The 18,000-nt window shown below is 45.0% G+C and overlaps 1 protein-coding gene across 1 annotated transcript; it reads right to left on the bottom strand.

Annotated features, from left to right (window-relative positions):
• Positions 1 to 369: 369 nt before the first annotated feature.
• On the bottom strand, positions 370 to 2,856 carry LRRC30 (leucine rich repeat containing 30). The gene is made up of 2 exons (XM_043889679.1): positions 1,137 to 2,856; positions 370 to 642 (listed from the first exon to the last, which is right to left on the bottom strand). Exon 1 carries the CDS (start codon positions 2,531 to 2,533, stop codon positions 1,628 to 1,630), a length of 906 nt encoding a protein of 301 aa, XP_043745614.1. The 5' UTR covers positions 2,534 to 2,856; the 3' UTR covers positions 370 to 642; positions 1,137 to 1,627.
• Positions 2,857 to 18,000: the final 15,144 nt, after the last annotated feature.

The raw sequence follows: 18,000 nt of genomic DNA, 5'->3' as shown, positions 1-18,000 counted from the left end.
AAACCTGAGCACTTGTGGATCCGCAGATCCAGATCTCTGGATCTGAAGGCATTGTACGTTCACTGTCATATTCATTTGAATTCTTGAACTCTCAACACACGGTGACATCTCAGGGGCTCTCGGCTGGGACAATGACAGTGAGGCCCAGTAATTCTTGTGGCAGGAACTCTGTAATGGCTCGTCCTGATTTTGCATTGAACTAACAGCTGTGTAACTCTTGGAATTGAAAACAAAGCAAATAATATTCTTACAGAGCCTTTTCTCCAAAGAGCTTTGCATGTCACTCAACTCATTTGTAATTTGTAAAATTATGAAATAAGTGAGAGATCTCCGAAGCGTTTTATTTCATTAATTTATTTATTTTTGGCCATGCCCCTTGGCATGTGGGACCCTTGTTCCCCCATCAAGGATTGAACCCACACCGCCTGCATTGGAAGAGTGGAGTCTTAATCACTGGACCACCAGGGAAGCGCCTCAGCTAATTTTTAAAGGACCACAGGTGAAAGCCAAGTAGCAAACATCATCCTCCTCTGAATATGAAAGGGTAATGACTTTTGGGGGTGGGCTGTCTATGCCTTACCTCCTCTTTCCTGCCTTTTGAGCTTTTCCCCTGGCTGTTAGCTCACCTCCGAGAAGGCAAATCTAGGAAGAGAGGAGGAGTGAAATTACAACAGGGGACGGTAACCATTGGCCCGTGTCTCTAGAAAAGCTTGAGGATATGACTGGGCGCAAGAGAAGGATTGGAAAGAAGATGGACAGCGAGTGTTGGCTCTGTTTGTGTTTATTCTCTGAAAGCCAGCACGCTGCACCCCGTCACCCACCCCCAGACGTCAGCATGAGCGGCTGGACTGCTGCCCTAGTCATTCTAGAGGCAAAGTTCCTGTGGCTTGTCTCCCCCGGGACTCAAGGGGAAACTCTGCTGGATTTGGTCATTGCCAGGAGGGCTGGGTGCCAGCTTCTCTTTGGTCCCAAGGGATGCTGGAGACAGGGGTGGGGGCATGTCTTTTTGGGGCTATGTGGCTTCAGGGTGCCAGCTCAGGGACTGAAACCACACGGTCTCAACCCCTCCTATATTGTACCTGGCTCACAGCACGTACTTAGTAAACATTTCACTTTTGGTGGACATTGAATCATACCTGCTGTCCTCTCTTTCAAAGGCTGAATCCCACTTCTCCCCAGAAGAAGCAGAATTATTTTTCTTTGGGGAAAGAAAACCCAAGTCCTCTATCCACTGATATTCAGAAGGAGATGATATTATGCGGGTTTTGGGGAGAGGCCGGCGGGCTAAGTCTCTTCAGTTGCGTCAGACACTTCCCCACCCCGTGGACTGTAGCCCACCAGGCTCCTCTGTCCATGGGATTCTTTAGGCAAGAATACTGGAGTGGGTTACCATGCCCTCCTCCAGGGGATCTTCCCATTACCCAGGGATCGAACCCACATCTCCTGCATTGCAGGTGGATTCTCTACTGCTGAGAAGTAGAAGCCCATTTATAGGAGTATACAGAGCTAAAAAGCAAACACCTGCTAAGAAGGGGCGTTCCGTACAACCCAGCACATAGTAACACAAGCCTCCACCCGCAGCAACAGGAAGAGGAGAGGGTTTAGACTAGGGAAGTTCCCGTCTGAGTCAGGTGTGTTTTCTGTCCTTCAGGTAACTGACGAGCATCTCCAGGCCCCCCTCCAGCAGCTCGGGCAGAGGTTTGGATAAAGGGTTTCGGGAAATGTGCAGCCCTTTGTCCATGGGGTTCCAGGCGATCCTGGTCAGCCTGCAGAGCATGTAGAGCTCCGCAGGGAGCGTCTGGATGTCATTGTTGTTCAGATTCAGCAGCTCCAGGCTTGTGAGCAGGCAGAGCGAGCGTGGGAAGGTGTGGATGTGGTTGCCCTCAGCGATGAAGATCTGCAAGCCGGCCAGGCACTGGATGCTCTCGGCAATGTTCTCCAGGCGGTTGGAGCCCACGTGCAGGAAGTCCAGCTCCTTGAGTGAGAACACGCAGACGGGGATGTGGGCGAAGCGGTTGTGGCTGAGGTTCAGCTTGCGCAGCCGCGACAGGTCGGCGAGGCTGGCGGGCAGCTGGGACAGGCAGTTGTGCGACGCGCTCAGGACCTCCAGGCTCCGGCAGGCGCCCAGCTCGGCCGGCAGCTCCGTTAGGCCGTTCATGTGCACGAACAGGACTTTGAGGCTCTGCAGGAGGCTGACCTCCCGGGGCAGTGTCTTCAGGCGGTTCCCGCACAAGTTCAGGACCACCAGCCGCGTGAGCTTCCCCAGCTCGGGCGGAACGGCCCGGAGCTGGTTGTGGGACAGGTTGAGCTTCTGCATCTCCGACAGGCCCCACAGGAAGTCGGGCGCGTCCGTCATGCCCTTGGTGACCAGGCTGAAACTGACATGGCGCAGCCCCCGCTTCAGCAGGCAGCGCGGGTCCCTGCCGGGAAGCAGAGCATCGTCCCAGGAGGAGAACTTCTGCCTCCCCCGCAGTAGCCCCCGCCCCAGGGGGCTCTTGTCCTTGCGGCGGGCCCCGGACTGCCTGGCCCCCATGTACCTCCTTTCTCCAGCGTCTCTGCTGCCACAGATGGGGATGGAGACCGGACTCCACTGCTAAAGCCCAGCAGGGGGCCGATCGGGTGACAGGAGCCGTAGCTGGTGGTGCCGCAGGTGGAGTAGGACTTGGGGAGATGCGGGAGATGGGAATCCCAGATGCCTGGCTCTCAGGGTCCCTGGTGCCTGGTCCTTGGGGTTCCAGATGCCTGACTGTGGCTCCAAGAGCTGCGAGCACCCCCGACTGCGTTGAGGTGGCTTCTCTTGGAGAAGCAGGGCTGTAATGACACACTCGTCCCCGGGGCTGCAGAACTGAACTGCTTGGCTCCCTCTGAACACCACGGGGCAGCTGTCGTTGTCACTCTGCCCGCACTTTATTGGTCTGGTGTGAGCAAGCAGGTCACGGGGAGGCCGCCTCTGACTGTCCCCTCTTGGCTTCTCTGGGGTGTCACAGCTGAGCAGGGTGATTAACCAGCCCGTCTCCAGGGAGGAACCAAGGGGGAAAATTGAAGCCAGGGTGTCGGCAGGTCTCAGGCTCATCCCAACCCCAGAGCAGAGCTGGGCTGAATGCTGGTCACGAAGCTATTATTATATGTTCTCACAGCCAGGAATCGGTAGAAGTAATACACACACACACACACACACACACACACACACCCCAATTCAAATTGCTGTGAATCACAGATTGTGGAAAAAAGTAGCAGAAGGAGTCTTGATGCCTGGAATCCTCCAGGCCAGGGTTTTACACGGTGCTGGTCAGAGGTGATTTCTTGAGGAGAGGGTGAAGAAGGGTGCAGACTGCACTCCTATTTTCTCTCAGAGGAGCTCTGGGGCCACCTGTTTCACAAAGAGCTCCTGGATCTGCTCAGGTGACTCCAAATGTCAGGACAGCACTTGAGTGATGGCTTAGTAAGGAAAACACGGTGCCCACTGTCCTGGAAAGTGGTCTGAAGAGGCTCCCTGGTACACACCTCCTGCTCTCTCCATCTCTGTCTCTCTCGTTGAACAAGTTACCTTATTCCCCAAGCCGCTAGAGTCAGCTGTTGGTGTCATGGGCTAAACTGTGCCCCACCCCCCCCACCAAGATTTCCAATGTTGGAGTCCTAACTTCCAGTAACTCAGAATGTGACCGTGTTTGGAGATGGGGCTACATTGAGGACATGGGGAGCAGACGGCCATCTACAAGTCAAGGAGCGAGGCCTCAGAAACAATCTACCTGCCCTCGCCTTCTCTTAGATTTGCAGCCCCCGGAATTGTGGAAAAATACATTTCCCTGTTTAAGTCCCTCCATCTATGGAGATTTGTACGGCTGCACTGGCAAGCCCATCTAGCGGGGGTCCTGGCAGACACATCTGCATAGGTGAAAAATCCTGAAACTAAGTCATGGTTCAGGGAAGAAGAGACACCGAGGTTGATGACCCAGGTTCTGAGAAAAGGGCTAACGGGCTGTGCGGGGCTGGCTTGGCCCAGAGGCCTGTGGCTCTCACTGGCAGCAGTCCTGGCCGGGCAGTTCTCCTGGACAGTGATGCTGGTCCTGTGATCGAGGTCTCAGAGCTGTCACCACCAAGCCTGCAGCTCGAGCTGGGCTCTGGCTGGGCGCCGCCCCCGGGGAAGCTCAGATCCCTCCACGGAGGAGGAGCAGCTGGACATGCAAGACAATGCCAGGCCATTCCTGCCCCACTTGGCCTTTGAGAGACATCTGGCCCCTTTTGCCTGATGAAGCCCCTGGCACTCCTAGACAAAGGTGGAAACCTGGGATGTTTTTTATAATGGGATTCTTGACTGTTGTAGCTGTTAATTGGAGAGAAAAAAGCACCATGGCTAAATCTGTACCCCAGGATTTAGAGCATATCACAGATTATATACGTACTTTTCATGTGACGATAGAATTCTGCTGCTTCCATGAGTCTGAGAAATTATGCTAGGATATCTGAACTGTTGGGACTAGCAGAAGCTGGGATGGTTTGAGAAAGAGGCACAGCTTTCTTCTTTGTGACAATTATCTCTCTGTCTCTAATACATTCTTACCAATAAATAATTTTTGAGTATTTATCAATAGCCAATATTTATCAAATATTTACTATATGAACCCTAGACACTTTACGGAGAAGATGAATGTTAAAATTACCTCCATTTCACAGATGAGGAAATGAAGACAAGAGAGAGGTTAAGTTACTAACGCAAAATCAAGTCACTCCCCCAAGTTCAATCTCTACTCAGCGGCAGAACCAGAATTCAAACCCAGGGAGTCCGACTCAACAGCCCTTGTTGGAACCCTAAGAAAATGCTAGACTTAACCCTGTAGAGAGCTCGAATAACTACGACTAGGATATGGCTTTTTGTTTTCAAGTTTCTATGGAGTGGGGCTGGGGGGACCATCGGTAAAGAAATGACTATGAACCCACACAATAGAAATAACTATACAATTAGGCATTAGCCCTGCTTTCTCTGCCAACACAACCAGGAGAAGCCAGAGTTAAAATATTCCAGAAGACTTTGGCATAACGAATTCAATCCCCTCCCCCAAACAGTTCAGTTCTTTAGTGAGGTTCTCATCTATCTAATGGACGAGCTGTGTGAATTGCTGACTGTTTCTTCTGAGTTTTTGAAACATGGATGCTGCCTCTTGTTAACCACAGTGATCCAGTCAGAGCAGGTTCATGGAGGGGATGCTCACTGTCTCTGGGTTGTGTCCCCGTCTATGCCATGGAGAGCCCCTTCCTACCCCATGAGTCAGGTTCTTACTGTAAGTGAGACCTTTGCGAGGAAGTGCAAGTCAGACTTAACCTCTTTCTGGTGAAAGCAGGCAAAATCCAAGCAAGCTTTTATCTTGCTCGCATTAAGGCTGGTCCCTGAGGAATAAACAGTAACTGCTGTGGGCTTTAGAGTTCACTGTGAAGCCCACACATCTGACTTTTGCCGAAAGAAACTTTTTGAAGCTGAGTGGATTTCAGTTTGGCATTAAGTCTCAGAGCACAGCCTTGTTGACAAGTTCTCGAAATTCCAGGGCATGCTAAGTAATGGGACCTAGATCTCCTGCATTGCAGGCAGGTTCTTTACCATCTGAGCCACCAGGGAAGTCCAATATTGTTAACCTCATGTTAAATATGAGGAAACTGAGAGTCAGTGAGGTTAACCGATGCAGAACTAGTTAGTATTAGAATTCTAATCCACACCCAGTCTTCCGATATAAATCCTGTTCTCATACTTGTTGTTCGGTCACTCAGTCATGTCCGACTCTGTGAGACCCCATGGACTGCAGCAAGCCAGGCCTCCCATCGGTCACCATCTCCCAGAGTTTGCCCAAGTTCATGTCCATTGCACTGGTGATGCTATCCAGCCATCTGATCCTCTGTGGCTCCCTTTTCTCCCTGCCCTTGATCTTTCCCAGCATCAGGGTCTTTTCCAATGAGTCAGCTCTTCACATCAGGTTACCAAAATTTTGGAGCTTTAGCTTCAGCATGAGTCCTTCCAATGAATATTCAGGGTTGATTTCCTTAAGATTGACTAGTTTGATCTTGATGTCCAAGGGACTCTCTAGCACCGCAGTTCGAAGGCATCAATTCTTTGGCCCTCTGAATAACCTGCCTCTGTCTGCACAACTTCTCTTCCTTGTAAAGTGGCTTATTACTATTCTGATTAGGGCATGCCGCCTCAGAGCCACCGCATTGAGAGGCAGCTGGCCTGGTGGTCAGCACTGTGAACTTTGCTTGCCAGGCCAAAGTGTCTTGGGTTGTCATCCTGAGTTTATTACTCAAAGGCCATGTGCCCCAGGGCAAGCTACTTAGCTTGTCTGTATTTCCATGTTTTCATATGTAAAATGGAGATAATCATAGAATTTCATAAGGGTGCTGTGGGAATTAAATGGCTTAATACACCTTATTAAGACAGGACTCAAGGCCAGCCCCAAGAAAAAGAAATGCAAAAAAGCAAAATGGCTGTCTGAGGAGGTCTTACAAATAGCTGTGAAAAGAAGGGAAGCGAAAAGCAAAGGAGAAAAGGAAAGATATACCCATTTGAATGCAGAGTTTCAAAGAATAGCAAGGAAGGATAAGAAAGCCTTCCTCAGTGATCAGTGCAAAGAAATAGAGGAAAACAATAGAATGGGAAAGACTAGAGATCTCTTCAAGAAAATTAGAGATACCAAAGGAAAATTTCATGCAAAGATGGGCACAATAAAGGAAAGAAATGATAGGGACCTAACAGAAGCAGAAGACATTAAGAACAGGTGGCAAGAATACACAGAAGAACTGTACAAAAAAGATCTTCACGACCCAGATAATCACAATGGTATGATCACTCACCTAGAGTCAGACATCCTGGAATGTGAAGTCAAGTGGGCCTTAGGAAGCATCACTAGGAACAAAGCTAGTGGAGGTGATGGAATTCCAGTTGAGCTATTTCAAATCCTAAAAGATGATGCTGTGAAAGTGCTGCACTCAATATGCCAGCAAATTTGGAAAACTCAGCAGGGGCCACAAGACTGGAAAAGGTCAGTTTTCATTCCAATCCCAAAGAAAGGCAATGCCAAAGAATGTTCAAACTACCACACAATTGCACTCATCTCACACGCTAGTAAAGTGATGCTTAAAATTCTCCAAGCCAGGCTTCAGCAATACGTGAACCGTGAACTTCCAGATGTTCAAGCTGGTTTTAGAAAAGGCAGAGGAATCAGAGATCAAATTGCCAACCTCCGCTGGATCATCAAAAAAGCAAGAGAGTTCCTAGAAAAATATCTATTTCTGCTTTATTGGCTATGCCAAAGCCTTTGACTGTGTGGATCACAATAAACTGTGGAAGATTCTGAAAGAGATGGGAATACCAGACCACCTGACCTGCCTCTTGAGAAATCTGTATGCAGGTCAGGAAGCAACAGTTAGAACTGGACATAGTACAACAGACTCGTTCCCAATAGGAAAAGGAGTACATAAATGCTGTATATTGCTACTCTGCTTATTTAACTTATATGCAGAGTACATCATGAGAAACACTGGGCTGGAGGAAGCACAAGCTGGAATCAAGATTGCTGGGAGAAATATCAATAACCTCAGACATGCAGATGACACCACCCTTATGGCAGAAAGTCAAGAAGAACTAAAGAGCCTCTTGATGAAAGTGAAAGAGGAGAGTGAAAAAGTTGGCTGAAAGTTCAACATTTGGAAAACTAAGATCATGGCATCCCATCCCATCACTTCATGGCAAATAGATGGGGAAACAATGGAAACAGTGGCTGACTTTATATTGGGGGGCTCCAAAATCACTGCAGATGGTGATTGCAGCCATGAAATTAGAAGAAGCTTACTCCTTGGAAGGAAAGTTATGACCAACCTAGACAACATATTAAAAAGCAGAGACACTACTTTACCAACAAAGGTCCGTCTAGTCAAGGCTGTGGTTTTTCCAGTGGTCATGTATGGATGCAAGAGTTGGACTATGAAGAAAGCTAAGAGCCGAAGAATTGGTGCTTTTGAACTGTGGTGCTGGAGAAGACTCTTGAGAGTCCCTTGGACTGCAAGGAGATCCAACCAGTCCATCCTAAAGGAGATCAGTCCTGGGTGTTCATAGGAAGGACTGAGGTTGAAGCTGAAACTCCAATACTTTGGCCACCTGATGAGAAGAGCTGATTCACTGGAAAAGACCCTGATGCTGGGAAAGATTGAGGGCAGGAGGAAAAGGGGATGACAGAGGATGAGATGGTTGGATGGCATCACCAACTCAATGGACATGGGTTTGGGTGGACTCTGGAAGTTGGTGATGGACAGGTGGGCCTGGCATGCTGCAGTTCATGGGGTTGCAAAGAGTCGAACACGACTGAGTGACTGAATTGAATTGAATTGAATACACCTTAAGATCCATAGAACCCATCTCCATGAGTAACCTGTGAGTGGATATGGGACAGAGCACATAAAGGACGACCAATTGCACAGCTGCCTCGGGGCTCTGGGAACCTCACCCATGCAGAGCGAGCCTGGTCTCTTGCCTCTCCTGGACCTTCCTCTTAGCCAAGCTGTGCCGACCGTCAGCTCCCCGCTGGGCAAGCACACTTTCCTGGAGAGCAGGCAGCCCTCAGGCAGATCCAAACACAGCTGTTTCTCTCTCTTAGTTCAAGCTTCTCTCCCAGACTTACTTGTCCACAAAGCTTATCACCCCATGTCCCTGACACAATTCTGAGGACACAGTAGGTGCTCAATAAATGGTCACTGAAACAAACATCTGGGTCCTGTTGGAAGTCTGATATAAGAAAAAAAAAAACAACAACACATAAGCCTTTTTGGCTTTCATGTTTGTTTATCTGTGTGTTGTTTTTATTGATTGATTCACTGATGTATGGTTGATATACATTACTATGTAATTTATAGGTATACAATATAATGATTCATAGTTTTTAAAGGTTATATTCCATTTACTATTATTATAAAATATTGGCTATATTCCCCGTGTTGTACAATGGATAGTGTGGTGTACATGCTCAGTCGTGTCCAACTCTTTGCAACCCTGTGGACTATAGCCCGTCAGGCTCCTCTGTCCATAGAATTTCCCAGGCAAGAACACTGGAGTGGGGTGCCATTTCCTTCTCCAGAGGATCTTCCTGACCCAGGGATCAAACCTGCATCTCCTCTGCCTCCTACATTCACAGACAGATTCTTTTTTTTTTTTTTTTCATTTATCTTTATTAGTTGGGGGCTAATTACTGTACAATATTGTAGTGGTTTTTGTCATACATTGACATGAATCAGCCATGGATTTACATGTATTCCCCATCCCGATCCCCCCTCCCACCTCCCTCTCCACCCGATCCCTCTGGGTCTTCCCAGTGCACCAGGCCCGAGCACTTGTATCATGCATCCCACCTGGGCTGGTGATCTACATTCACAGACAGATTCTTTACCACTGGCGCCATCTGGGAAGCCCTGTACAGTGTATCCTCACAGCTTATTTTATGCATAATAGTTTGTACTTCTTAATCCTCTACCCCTATATTGTCCCTCCTCCTTCCCTCTCCCCACTAGTAATCACTCTAGTTTGTTCTCTGTGTTTGTGAGTTATCTTTTTTGTTATATTCACTAGTTTGTTGTATTTTGTAAATTTCACACAGAAGTGATATCATACAGTATCTGCCTTTCTCTGTCTGACTCACTTAGCACGATGCCCTCCAAATCCATCCATGTTCTGTAAACAGCCAAACTTCATTCCATGTTTATGCCTGAGTGGTGTTATCCTGTTTGCTTTTCATTGCTTCTCTGTTCCTATATTTTGACATTCATCTTCCTAGAGCACCCCTCTTTTTAACCACACCCTGCGTGCCCGGGCTCCTCACAGAATCCAGAATTGTTTTAATGCAGATATAATTGACATATGACGTTGTGTTACTTTCAGGTATACCACATGATGATCCATTATTTGTAAACATTGCGAACTGATGCCCACAAGGAGTCTAGTTAACACTCATTGTCAGGCATAGTTACAGAATTTTGTTTTCTTGTGATGGGAACTTTTAAGATCTTCTCTCTTAGCAACTTTCAAACAAGCAACATTGTGTTAACTCTAGTCACCATGGTGTACATTTTGTTGTCAGGGCATTTATTTCAAAACTGGAGGTTTGTGGTTTATGACCCCCTTCACCCATGTTGCTCATCTTCACCCCTGCAACCCCTACTCCATTTTCTGTATCTATGAGCTCCTTTTTTTGTTTGTTTTCAGAACCCCCAATTTAGCCCCCATTGCAGCAGCTCCTTGAACAAAGCTTGGTCCCACAAGCCGAGTCTATTTCATCTCTCAGAGGAGACCTCACCTCAAACAATGATAATTGAGCTCTTAAAAGGGTCGCCTCCAGAGAGAGATCCATTTTGCTATCCCCACACCCTTCCTCCTCAGGAGATCCTTCTGTGGGAGAATGCTAGTTCTCCTCACTTCCACTTTCCCTGCATGCTCCTGTTTGTCCTTGTGGAGCTGAGTAACCACTGAAGGCGTTTATAGTCCTGCTCATTTGGGCCCGATCCTCAGAGCACACTTCAAGCTGAACAACAGTGCAGGAATGAGGAAATAAAAAGATGCTTTGATTAAAAGTGGAGAGAGCAATTAAACTGAAACGACATCGTGCATAAGTCCATATCAGAAAGCAAGGTCATGAATTTAAGAACAATGAGAATCCACGTAACATCCTCAGACCTAAGGAGAGCTTCATTAAAGATTGAAGTTTCAAATTATTGTGAAGTTTTAGGATGATAAATTTTTTAATGGCTCAGAAAATAAAAAATAGAAGCAAAAAGACAAAAGTTCAGTTAAGGGAAGCATACAGCCCCACCTGAGACAGTTGCCTCAAACAGGAAATGTAAAATATGCATGGTGTGTTATTGAACTTACATGTTTGATTAAATTATAAGCTGGAATCTCATTTTAAAACTCCTCCAATGACCTATTACTGTTTTAATTTCAGATTTGGCATGAACCATGTTAGCAGAAGCTCCCCTCCCTGTCAGGGTGAAGCCCTAAGTTGGAGGAATTCTACATCCAGTTTTAAATTCTTGTTCGAATAGGGTTTGCAGGCAGAGAGCTTGGGATCAATTCCTTGTTCTGTCACTTTCTAGCTGTGTGACCTGGCACCAACTACTTAGCATCTCTAAACCTCAGTTCCCTCCTCTGAGAGACAGGGGTAATAATAATTTGGGATTGCTATGAAGATTAAATGAGATGAAGCAGGTAAACTGTTTAGCTCAGCTCCTGGCAGAAAGTAATCGGTGAATGTTAGTGATGATGACTACTATTACAATTGCTATTCTACTACTTTCATGACCTGATAAAGCAAGTTTTCAGTCTGGCTGAGTTTCTTCTGAGGATTAGTCTATGTACAACAGTGGCCCAGTGTTGGGCTCCAATCAGTGATAATATTGGGGCTTCGCTTGTAGCTCAGTCAATAAAGAATCTGCCTGCAATGTAGGAGACCCGGTTTCGATTCCTGGGTCGGGACGTTCCCCTGAGAAGGAAATGGCAACCCACTCCAGTGTTCTTGCCAGGAGAATCCCATGGACAGAGGAGCCTGGCAGGCCACAGTCCATGGGGTTGCAAAGAGTGGGACACGACTTAGCAACTAAACAACAAGTATAATATCAATATAATCATTGTCATGATTTACCTTGGCCATTACTTGATTTTCAAGTGTTTGCATTTTAGCTGAAAGGAAGGAAGTTAAGATGCCTCTACACTTAGAGTGAGAAAGATAAATACCATATGATATCACTTATATGTGGAATCTAGACTATGACTACAAATGAACTTATCTACAAAACAGAAACAGACTCACAGACATAGAGAACAAACTTGTGGTTGCCAAGGGAAAGGGGGTGGGCAAGGGATGGGCTGGGAGGATGGGGTTAGCAGATGCAAGCTATTATGTAGAGAATGGATAAACAGCAAGGTCCCACTGTATAGTACAAGGAACTATATTCAATATCCTGTGATAAACCATAGTGGAAAAGAATATGAAAACAAATACATATATATATACATATGTATATATATATGTATATGCTGCTGCTGCTAAGTCACTTCAGTTGTGTCCGACTCTGTGTGATCCCATAGACGGCAGCTCACCAGGATCCCCCATCCCTGGGATCCTCCAGGCAAGAACACTTGCCATTTCCTTCTCCAATGCATGAAAGTGAAAAGTGAAAGTGAAGTTGCTCAGTCGTGTCCAACTCCTAGCGACCCCATGGACTGCAGCCTACCAGCCTCCTTCATCCATTGGATTTTCCAGGTAAGAGTACTGGGGTGGGTTGCCATTGCCTTCTCTGAGTGTGGGGTTAAGTGTGGGAAATGCTTTAAAATGTTTGCAGTTATGAATTATGCCCAACTCTGTCCATTTTGTTTGCACATTAGCACATGTCCTGTGGTTGGACAGTCTTATCTCTTGCGCTTGTCCCCTCGCAGGCTAGGCAGGCTCCCAAGCTGCTTCTCACCAGCCCAAGCAGGACCCATGTTCCACTGCTCAGAGTTCTGGTCTTCACAAATCCCTGCGCACGGCCTACTGCCCCAGCTAAGTTCCTGAGGGAGACACTTGTTGGAGTGACTGTAAATTGGTGGAATCTTGACCTCACCCCCACTCCCGTGTGGAGATTAGACTTAAAGAAAGCAGTTGCCCAACTTCCTGTCTGGTTTTCCTACAAGGTTTTGAGGTCATAAGTCCAACAGAGAGAGTTCAGAACCAAGGAAAAGTTGCGGAAGGAGAAATTTAAAAATTTGAGTTTAAACCAAAAATTACTGCAAAATCTGTGATTTGAATTGTCTTTTTAAGGAAGGTTTTGTGTGTGTTTTCCATTTCCAGGCAGTTATGAGAGCTTGAGAAAGACTAGTTTAGTTCTAAGAAAACAAAAAAGTTATTTATTTTTTTTTCGTACAACTCAGTTTGGTTAAAAATCATGCAGGCTCCATCTCCAGAACTTTTTAGAACTCAAAAACAAAATTAATGGAAACATGATGGGAAAGAAAGCAAAACATGTTTTCTTTTTTTTGAAAGGGAAGGAAAACCTTTGCCGTGGTTTGTGGCTCTATAAAAATTTGTGTATTTGGTTCAATTTGTTCTGCAGTTCAGTAAATTGGAGCAGTTTGTTTTGGCTTTTGGTTCAGCTCACATCCCTGTAAATATATTTGTCCTTTGAGAAGCAAATATGCTACCAAAGAATAAGTCTAGAACAGTACCTTGTTGTTCAGTCACTAAGTCATGTCTGACTCTTTGTGACCCCATGGACTGTAGCACTCCAGGCTTCCCTGTCCATCGCCATCTAACAGAGTTTACTTAAATTTGTGTCCGTTGACTGGTACCTTATGCCCCATAAAATCTCCTCTATCAACTTGTCAGCAAATGAAATACAAGATGTGGAATCAAATGTGCTATCAGAGGCTTCTGTCTCCATGTGTGGACTCGTGGCCTCAGGGAAGCCCAGTTTCATTCTCAGACTGAGATGTGTTCTCTAGTGCTCCCAGGTGAGCTGGATTCACTGAGAAGCTAGTGCAGCTTAACCTTAGGGCATCTCAGTTACTCAAGATACTTCCAAGGCACCAAGCGAGTCCCTAGTGATGAGCTCACACTGTAGAATTTTTTAAAAATATAACGTATAAAGATAAGTAAGTAATTGTAGCTACAATCTACTTGACTTCCCCTCCAATCGCTCTTCCCCCCCCCCCCAGTTCAAAAGGCACTGGAGCAGTAAACATCATGGCGGGGGGGGGGGGGGCAGATGGGAGAAATTTGGACAAGGAATATATTTTGTTTGGAAGATTCTCTGTCACTTCCATGGATAATTAAATCATTGCTAGCTATCCTGGGGTGGCTTCCAGGACGACTCGACACTCACCATATTCCATGATTAGTGCTATGACGTGAAGGTGCAGAACTGGAGGTCAGACTGAGATACAAATGCATCCCAGGGCTCCTGGAACCAGAAGCAAATCTTTGGAAAGTTCTTTCAGCTGTTAGATATGGTGGTACATTGTTTGCATGTTTGAGTATAATAACTCGTCCCACTCTGCACACTTGCTCTTTCACATTATTTTTGCTGCACCTCCCATGAAGAAATGGTGTCTGTTTCCCAATGCGTTGAATTCAGGCTACACATGAGACTTAGTTTGACCAACAAAATATAGCGGAAGTGATGGATTCAGTTTCTACAGGTCAGTGAGTTGTTTAGACTGAGGGCATTCAGAGCCCACTCTTGCCCTATTTCTACCATATGAAGAAGTCCAGGCTAGCTCCCTTGAGGATGAGCCTCCATAAGGAAAGAGATGTCCAGCTGACAGCCAATGCCAGTCCCCAGCAGAGCCATCAGATGACTGCAGCTCCAGGAGTGATGGCAGGTGAGACCAGCAGAACCACCCCGCTGAGCCCAGCCCAGCTTGCTGACCCAGAGCATCATGAACAAATACAATATTCATTATTTAAAGTAGTTTTGTTTCAGAGTGACTTGTTATACTACAACAGATAACTAATTCATACAGGTAAAATTATATACAGTAGATTTGCTTCTCATCCATGCATAGTAAAATCAGAAGTGGTCTTCTGTCCGGGTTGTTCTAAACAATGCCATTATAAAATTATAAGTCATACATTTTCCTTTGTTACTTTCCATCTTTCCTTCTTTCTTTCTCTTTTTTTAATCTTGAGCATGATGTATTTGATGAGACTCAAGTCTTTTAAAATGCAGTTTGTAAAGATGCTTCAGAAACTTTTAGTATAAGAAATAAGAAATCACAGATTCATTATTTGAATGTATAAGAAGAGAATCTTCTCTTGTGAGCTTTATTTTTTATTATTAAAAGACACAAAGAAAAATCAGGTTAAAAATAAATTAAAAAAATAAAAAATTAAAAAAAATTAAAATAAATAAATAGCAAACCCTAATAGAGCACACCATTGTTTAACCTATACACAGAGTACATCATGAGAAACACTGGGCTGGATGAAGCACAAGCTGGAATCAAGGTTTCCAGGAGGAAAATCAATAACCTCAGATATGCAGATGACACCACCCTTACGGCAGAAAGTGAAGAAGAACTAAAGAGCCTTTTGATGAAAGTGAAAGAGGAGAGTGAAAAAGTTGGCTTAAAGCTCAACATTCAGAAAACTAAGATCAAGGCATCCAGTCCCATCATTTCATGGCAAATAGATGGGGAAACAGTGGCAGACTTTATTTTTTTGGGCTCCAAAATCACTGCAGATGGTGACTGCAGCCATGAAATTAAAAGACGCTTGCTCCTTGGAAGGAAAGTTATGACCAATCTAGGCAGCATATTAAAAAGTAGAGAAATTACTTTGCCAACATAGGTCCATCTAGTCAAGGCTATGGTTTTTCAGTAGTCATGTATGGATGTGAGAGTTGGACTATAAAGAAAGCTGAGTGGCGAAGAACTAATGCTTTTGAACTGTGTGTTGGAGAAGACTCTTGAGGGTCCCTTGGACTACAAAGGGATCCAACCAGTCCATCCTAAAGGAAATCAGTCCTGAATATTCATTGGAAGGACTGATGTTGAAGCTGAAACTCCAATATTTTGGCCACCTCATGTGAAGAACTGACTCATTTGAAAAGACCCTGATGCTGGGAAAGATAGAAGGCTGGAGGAGAAGAGGACGCCAGAGGATTATGTGTTTGGATGGCCTCACCGAACAATGGACATGAGTTTGAATAAACTCTGGGAGTTGGTGATGGACAGGGAGGCCTAGCATGCTACAGTCCATGGGGTCACAAAGAGTCAGACACAACTGAGCAACTGAACTGAACTGAACTGAATAGAGCACAATTCTGCAATGTAGATGATTGTACTTTCAAGCGAATAAAAAGAAGAAAAAAAAAAGGACTAAAAAATTGTTCCAGATAAAAGAAGCAAAAGGAAAAATGACAGTTAAAGGTAATATATATGATACTTGATTGGATCTTGAACCAGAAAAAAATTAATTTTCTTATTTTATTATGAGGACATTAGTGGGATAATTCTGAAATTTGAATAAGGTCTGTAGAGTAGATCATAGTGTTGCATCAATGTAGACTTTATGCTTTGAAAATCATTTCATTGTTATATAAGAGAAAGTCATTTTTAAAAAAAATACACAGTGAAATATTTAGGAGCAAAGAAGCATGATGTCTATATCTTACTCTCAAATGTGCATACAAATGTGTAAGAAAATATGTATACAAATAGAGCTTTAAATATGCATAAACATGTATATATATATATAACCAAAAAATAAAGCAAAATAAGTAAAATATTATTATTGGGGGATTATGGGCTAAGAACTTTTCTCTGTCCAAAATTATTTCAAATTAAAGTGTTGATTTTTAAAAAAAGTAATGGGAAGATGAAACAAAAGTGGTAAAGATGAACAATTAAATAAAATTGAAATTATTCTTTCAGTGTGGAGCGAACTGTAAGAACTACATGGTGGGTCGACAAGAAGAAAGGAAATTGAAGTTTTAAACAGGAGCAGACATATTTTAATACCTAAAATTAACATAAAGAACTGAGGGATTTACCCAAGATGTGTTTAGGAGGAAGGCAAGTATAGTTAAAGGCAGCAATTGGAGAAAATAAAAGCATTTCACTTTTGTGCCCCGAGCTCAGATTGTTCAATGCAGGAGTCTTGCTCTACGACCTTACCTGGAGTCTGGAAGAGAATCTTGAAAGCAGAGGGCTGAAGAAAAAGAGGATATAGAAACTGTTTCTTCACAGGTATTACTAGCAGAGGGCGGTGTAGCCGAGGAGATGCTGCTTTCAGGAGTCAGAATGCCAGGATTTACGTTCAGCCCCCGCTTTGCCCTAGGCTCTGGGGACATCACTCAACTCACCGGACCTTGGCTCAATTATCTATAGATTCAGAAGCAGTAAACCAGAGACCAGGGAGTCCTCCATGCTTTAGGGGCTAGGTTTTTGTTAACCTTTCTGTATGTCTGTTATTGATGTTTATCCTTTTCAACCGTCTTGAGTCATGAGATTAGCATCAGCAGTGGAAGAACACAGACTTCTGTTTGCTGACCTACTTCAGAGAGTCTTTGGTGTCTCCTGGTTAAAAATAATTTGCTTGGCTCCAAAAAGATGGTTGTGAAACTTTTTGACAGGACCTTATATGGAAGGACTCGACTGTGGTTAGCTGGTTTCAAATGGTGCTTGTTGAAGTTGCCGAAGACAAACTCTTTCCAGAATACTTTTGTAAAAAAAGAGGCTGCTGTGTACCTTGATTCTGAGTTCAGTCCGACTCCTACAATGACTTTCAAAGACGATGACCTTCCCAAATCCCGCCAGCTCGTATCCTCAGTCATCAAACTCCGTGTCCTGTCATGTTTACTCCTCACACTTTCTCTTCTTTCCCTCCCTCTCCCTCCCGCCCCCTGCCTCTCTCTCCAACTCTTTTCTGTTCCATTTACTTTCACAGTCTATTCTACTCTCTGGAAGAATGCCTAGGGCTCTCTGTCTTACAGACTTTCAGTAAACAGAAGAGTTTTATTGTGTCATTGGGGCTAATCTAGCTAGTTGATGGAACTGTTGAATCTGTTAAACCTGTAAAATGTCATTCTTGGGATTATGTTAAGCCTTGTGATCAGTCACTAAAAACCATTACCCTGCAAGAAGTCTATCGGCAATTGTGCTCTCATCATCAATGTCCCACTTGCCCCCTCTCCCCGCATTGCCCTCCTTCTCTGGCTGCTGCTCAGGGCAGGGGTCCATATCCTGGTACCTCTGCCCTGTGAAGGGAAAGTCATTCAGTTGTGTCCAACTTTTTGCCACCCATGGACTGTAGCCCACCAGGCTCCTCTGTCCGTAGAATTCCCCAGCCAAGAATAACTAGCCCATATGCCTCTGCCCTAGCAGATGCCATAGTGTCCGATACTCAGCAGTGATGCTGGATTCAGAAAGAGAGAACTAGAAACAGTAGGTGTGCCAGATAGTAAATATACACAGGCAGATTGGAAAGGAGAGAAGGA

Source organism: Cervus elaphus, chromosome 27 (genome assembly GCF_910594005.1).
Source record: "Cervus elaphus chromosome 27, mCerEla1.1, whole genome shotgun sequence".
Classification (NCBI taxonomy): Eukaryota; Metazoa; Chordata; class Mammalia; order Artiodactyla; family Cervidae; genus Cervus; species Cervus elaphus.
Note: the sequence above shows the minus strand (reverse complement) of the source record. Positions and strands in the feature narration are given on the sequence as shown.

Bases quoted from the DNA above. Each gene is read 5' to 3' on its own strand.
- LRRC30 (XM_043889679.1), bottom strand. From the start codon at position 2,533: ATGGGGGCCAGGCAGTCCGGGGCCCGCCGCAAGGACAAGAGCCCCCTG.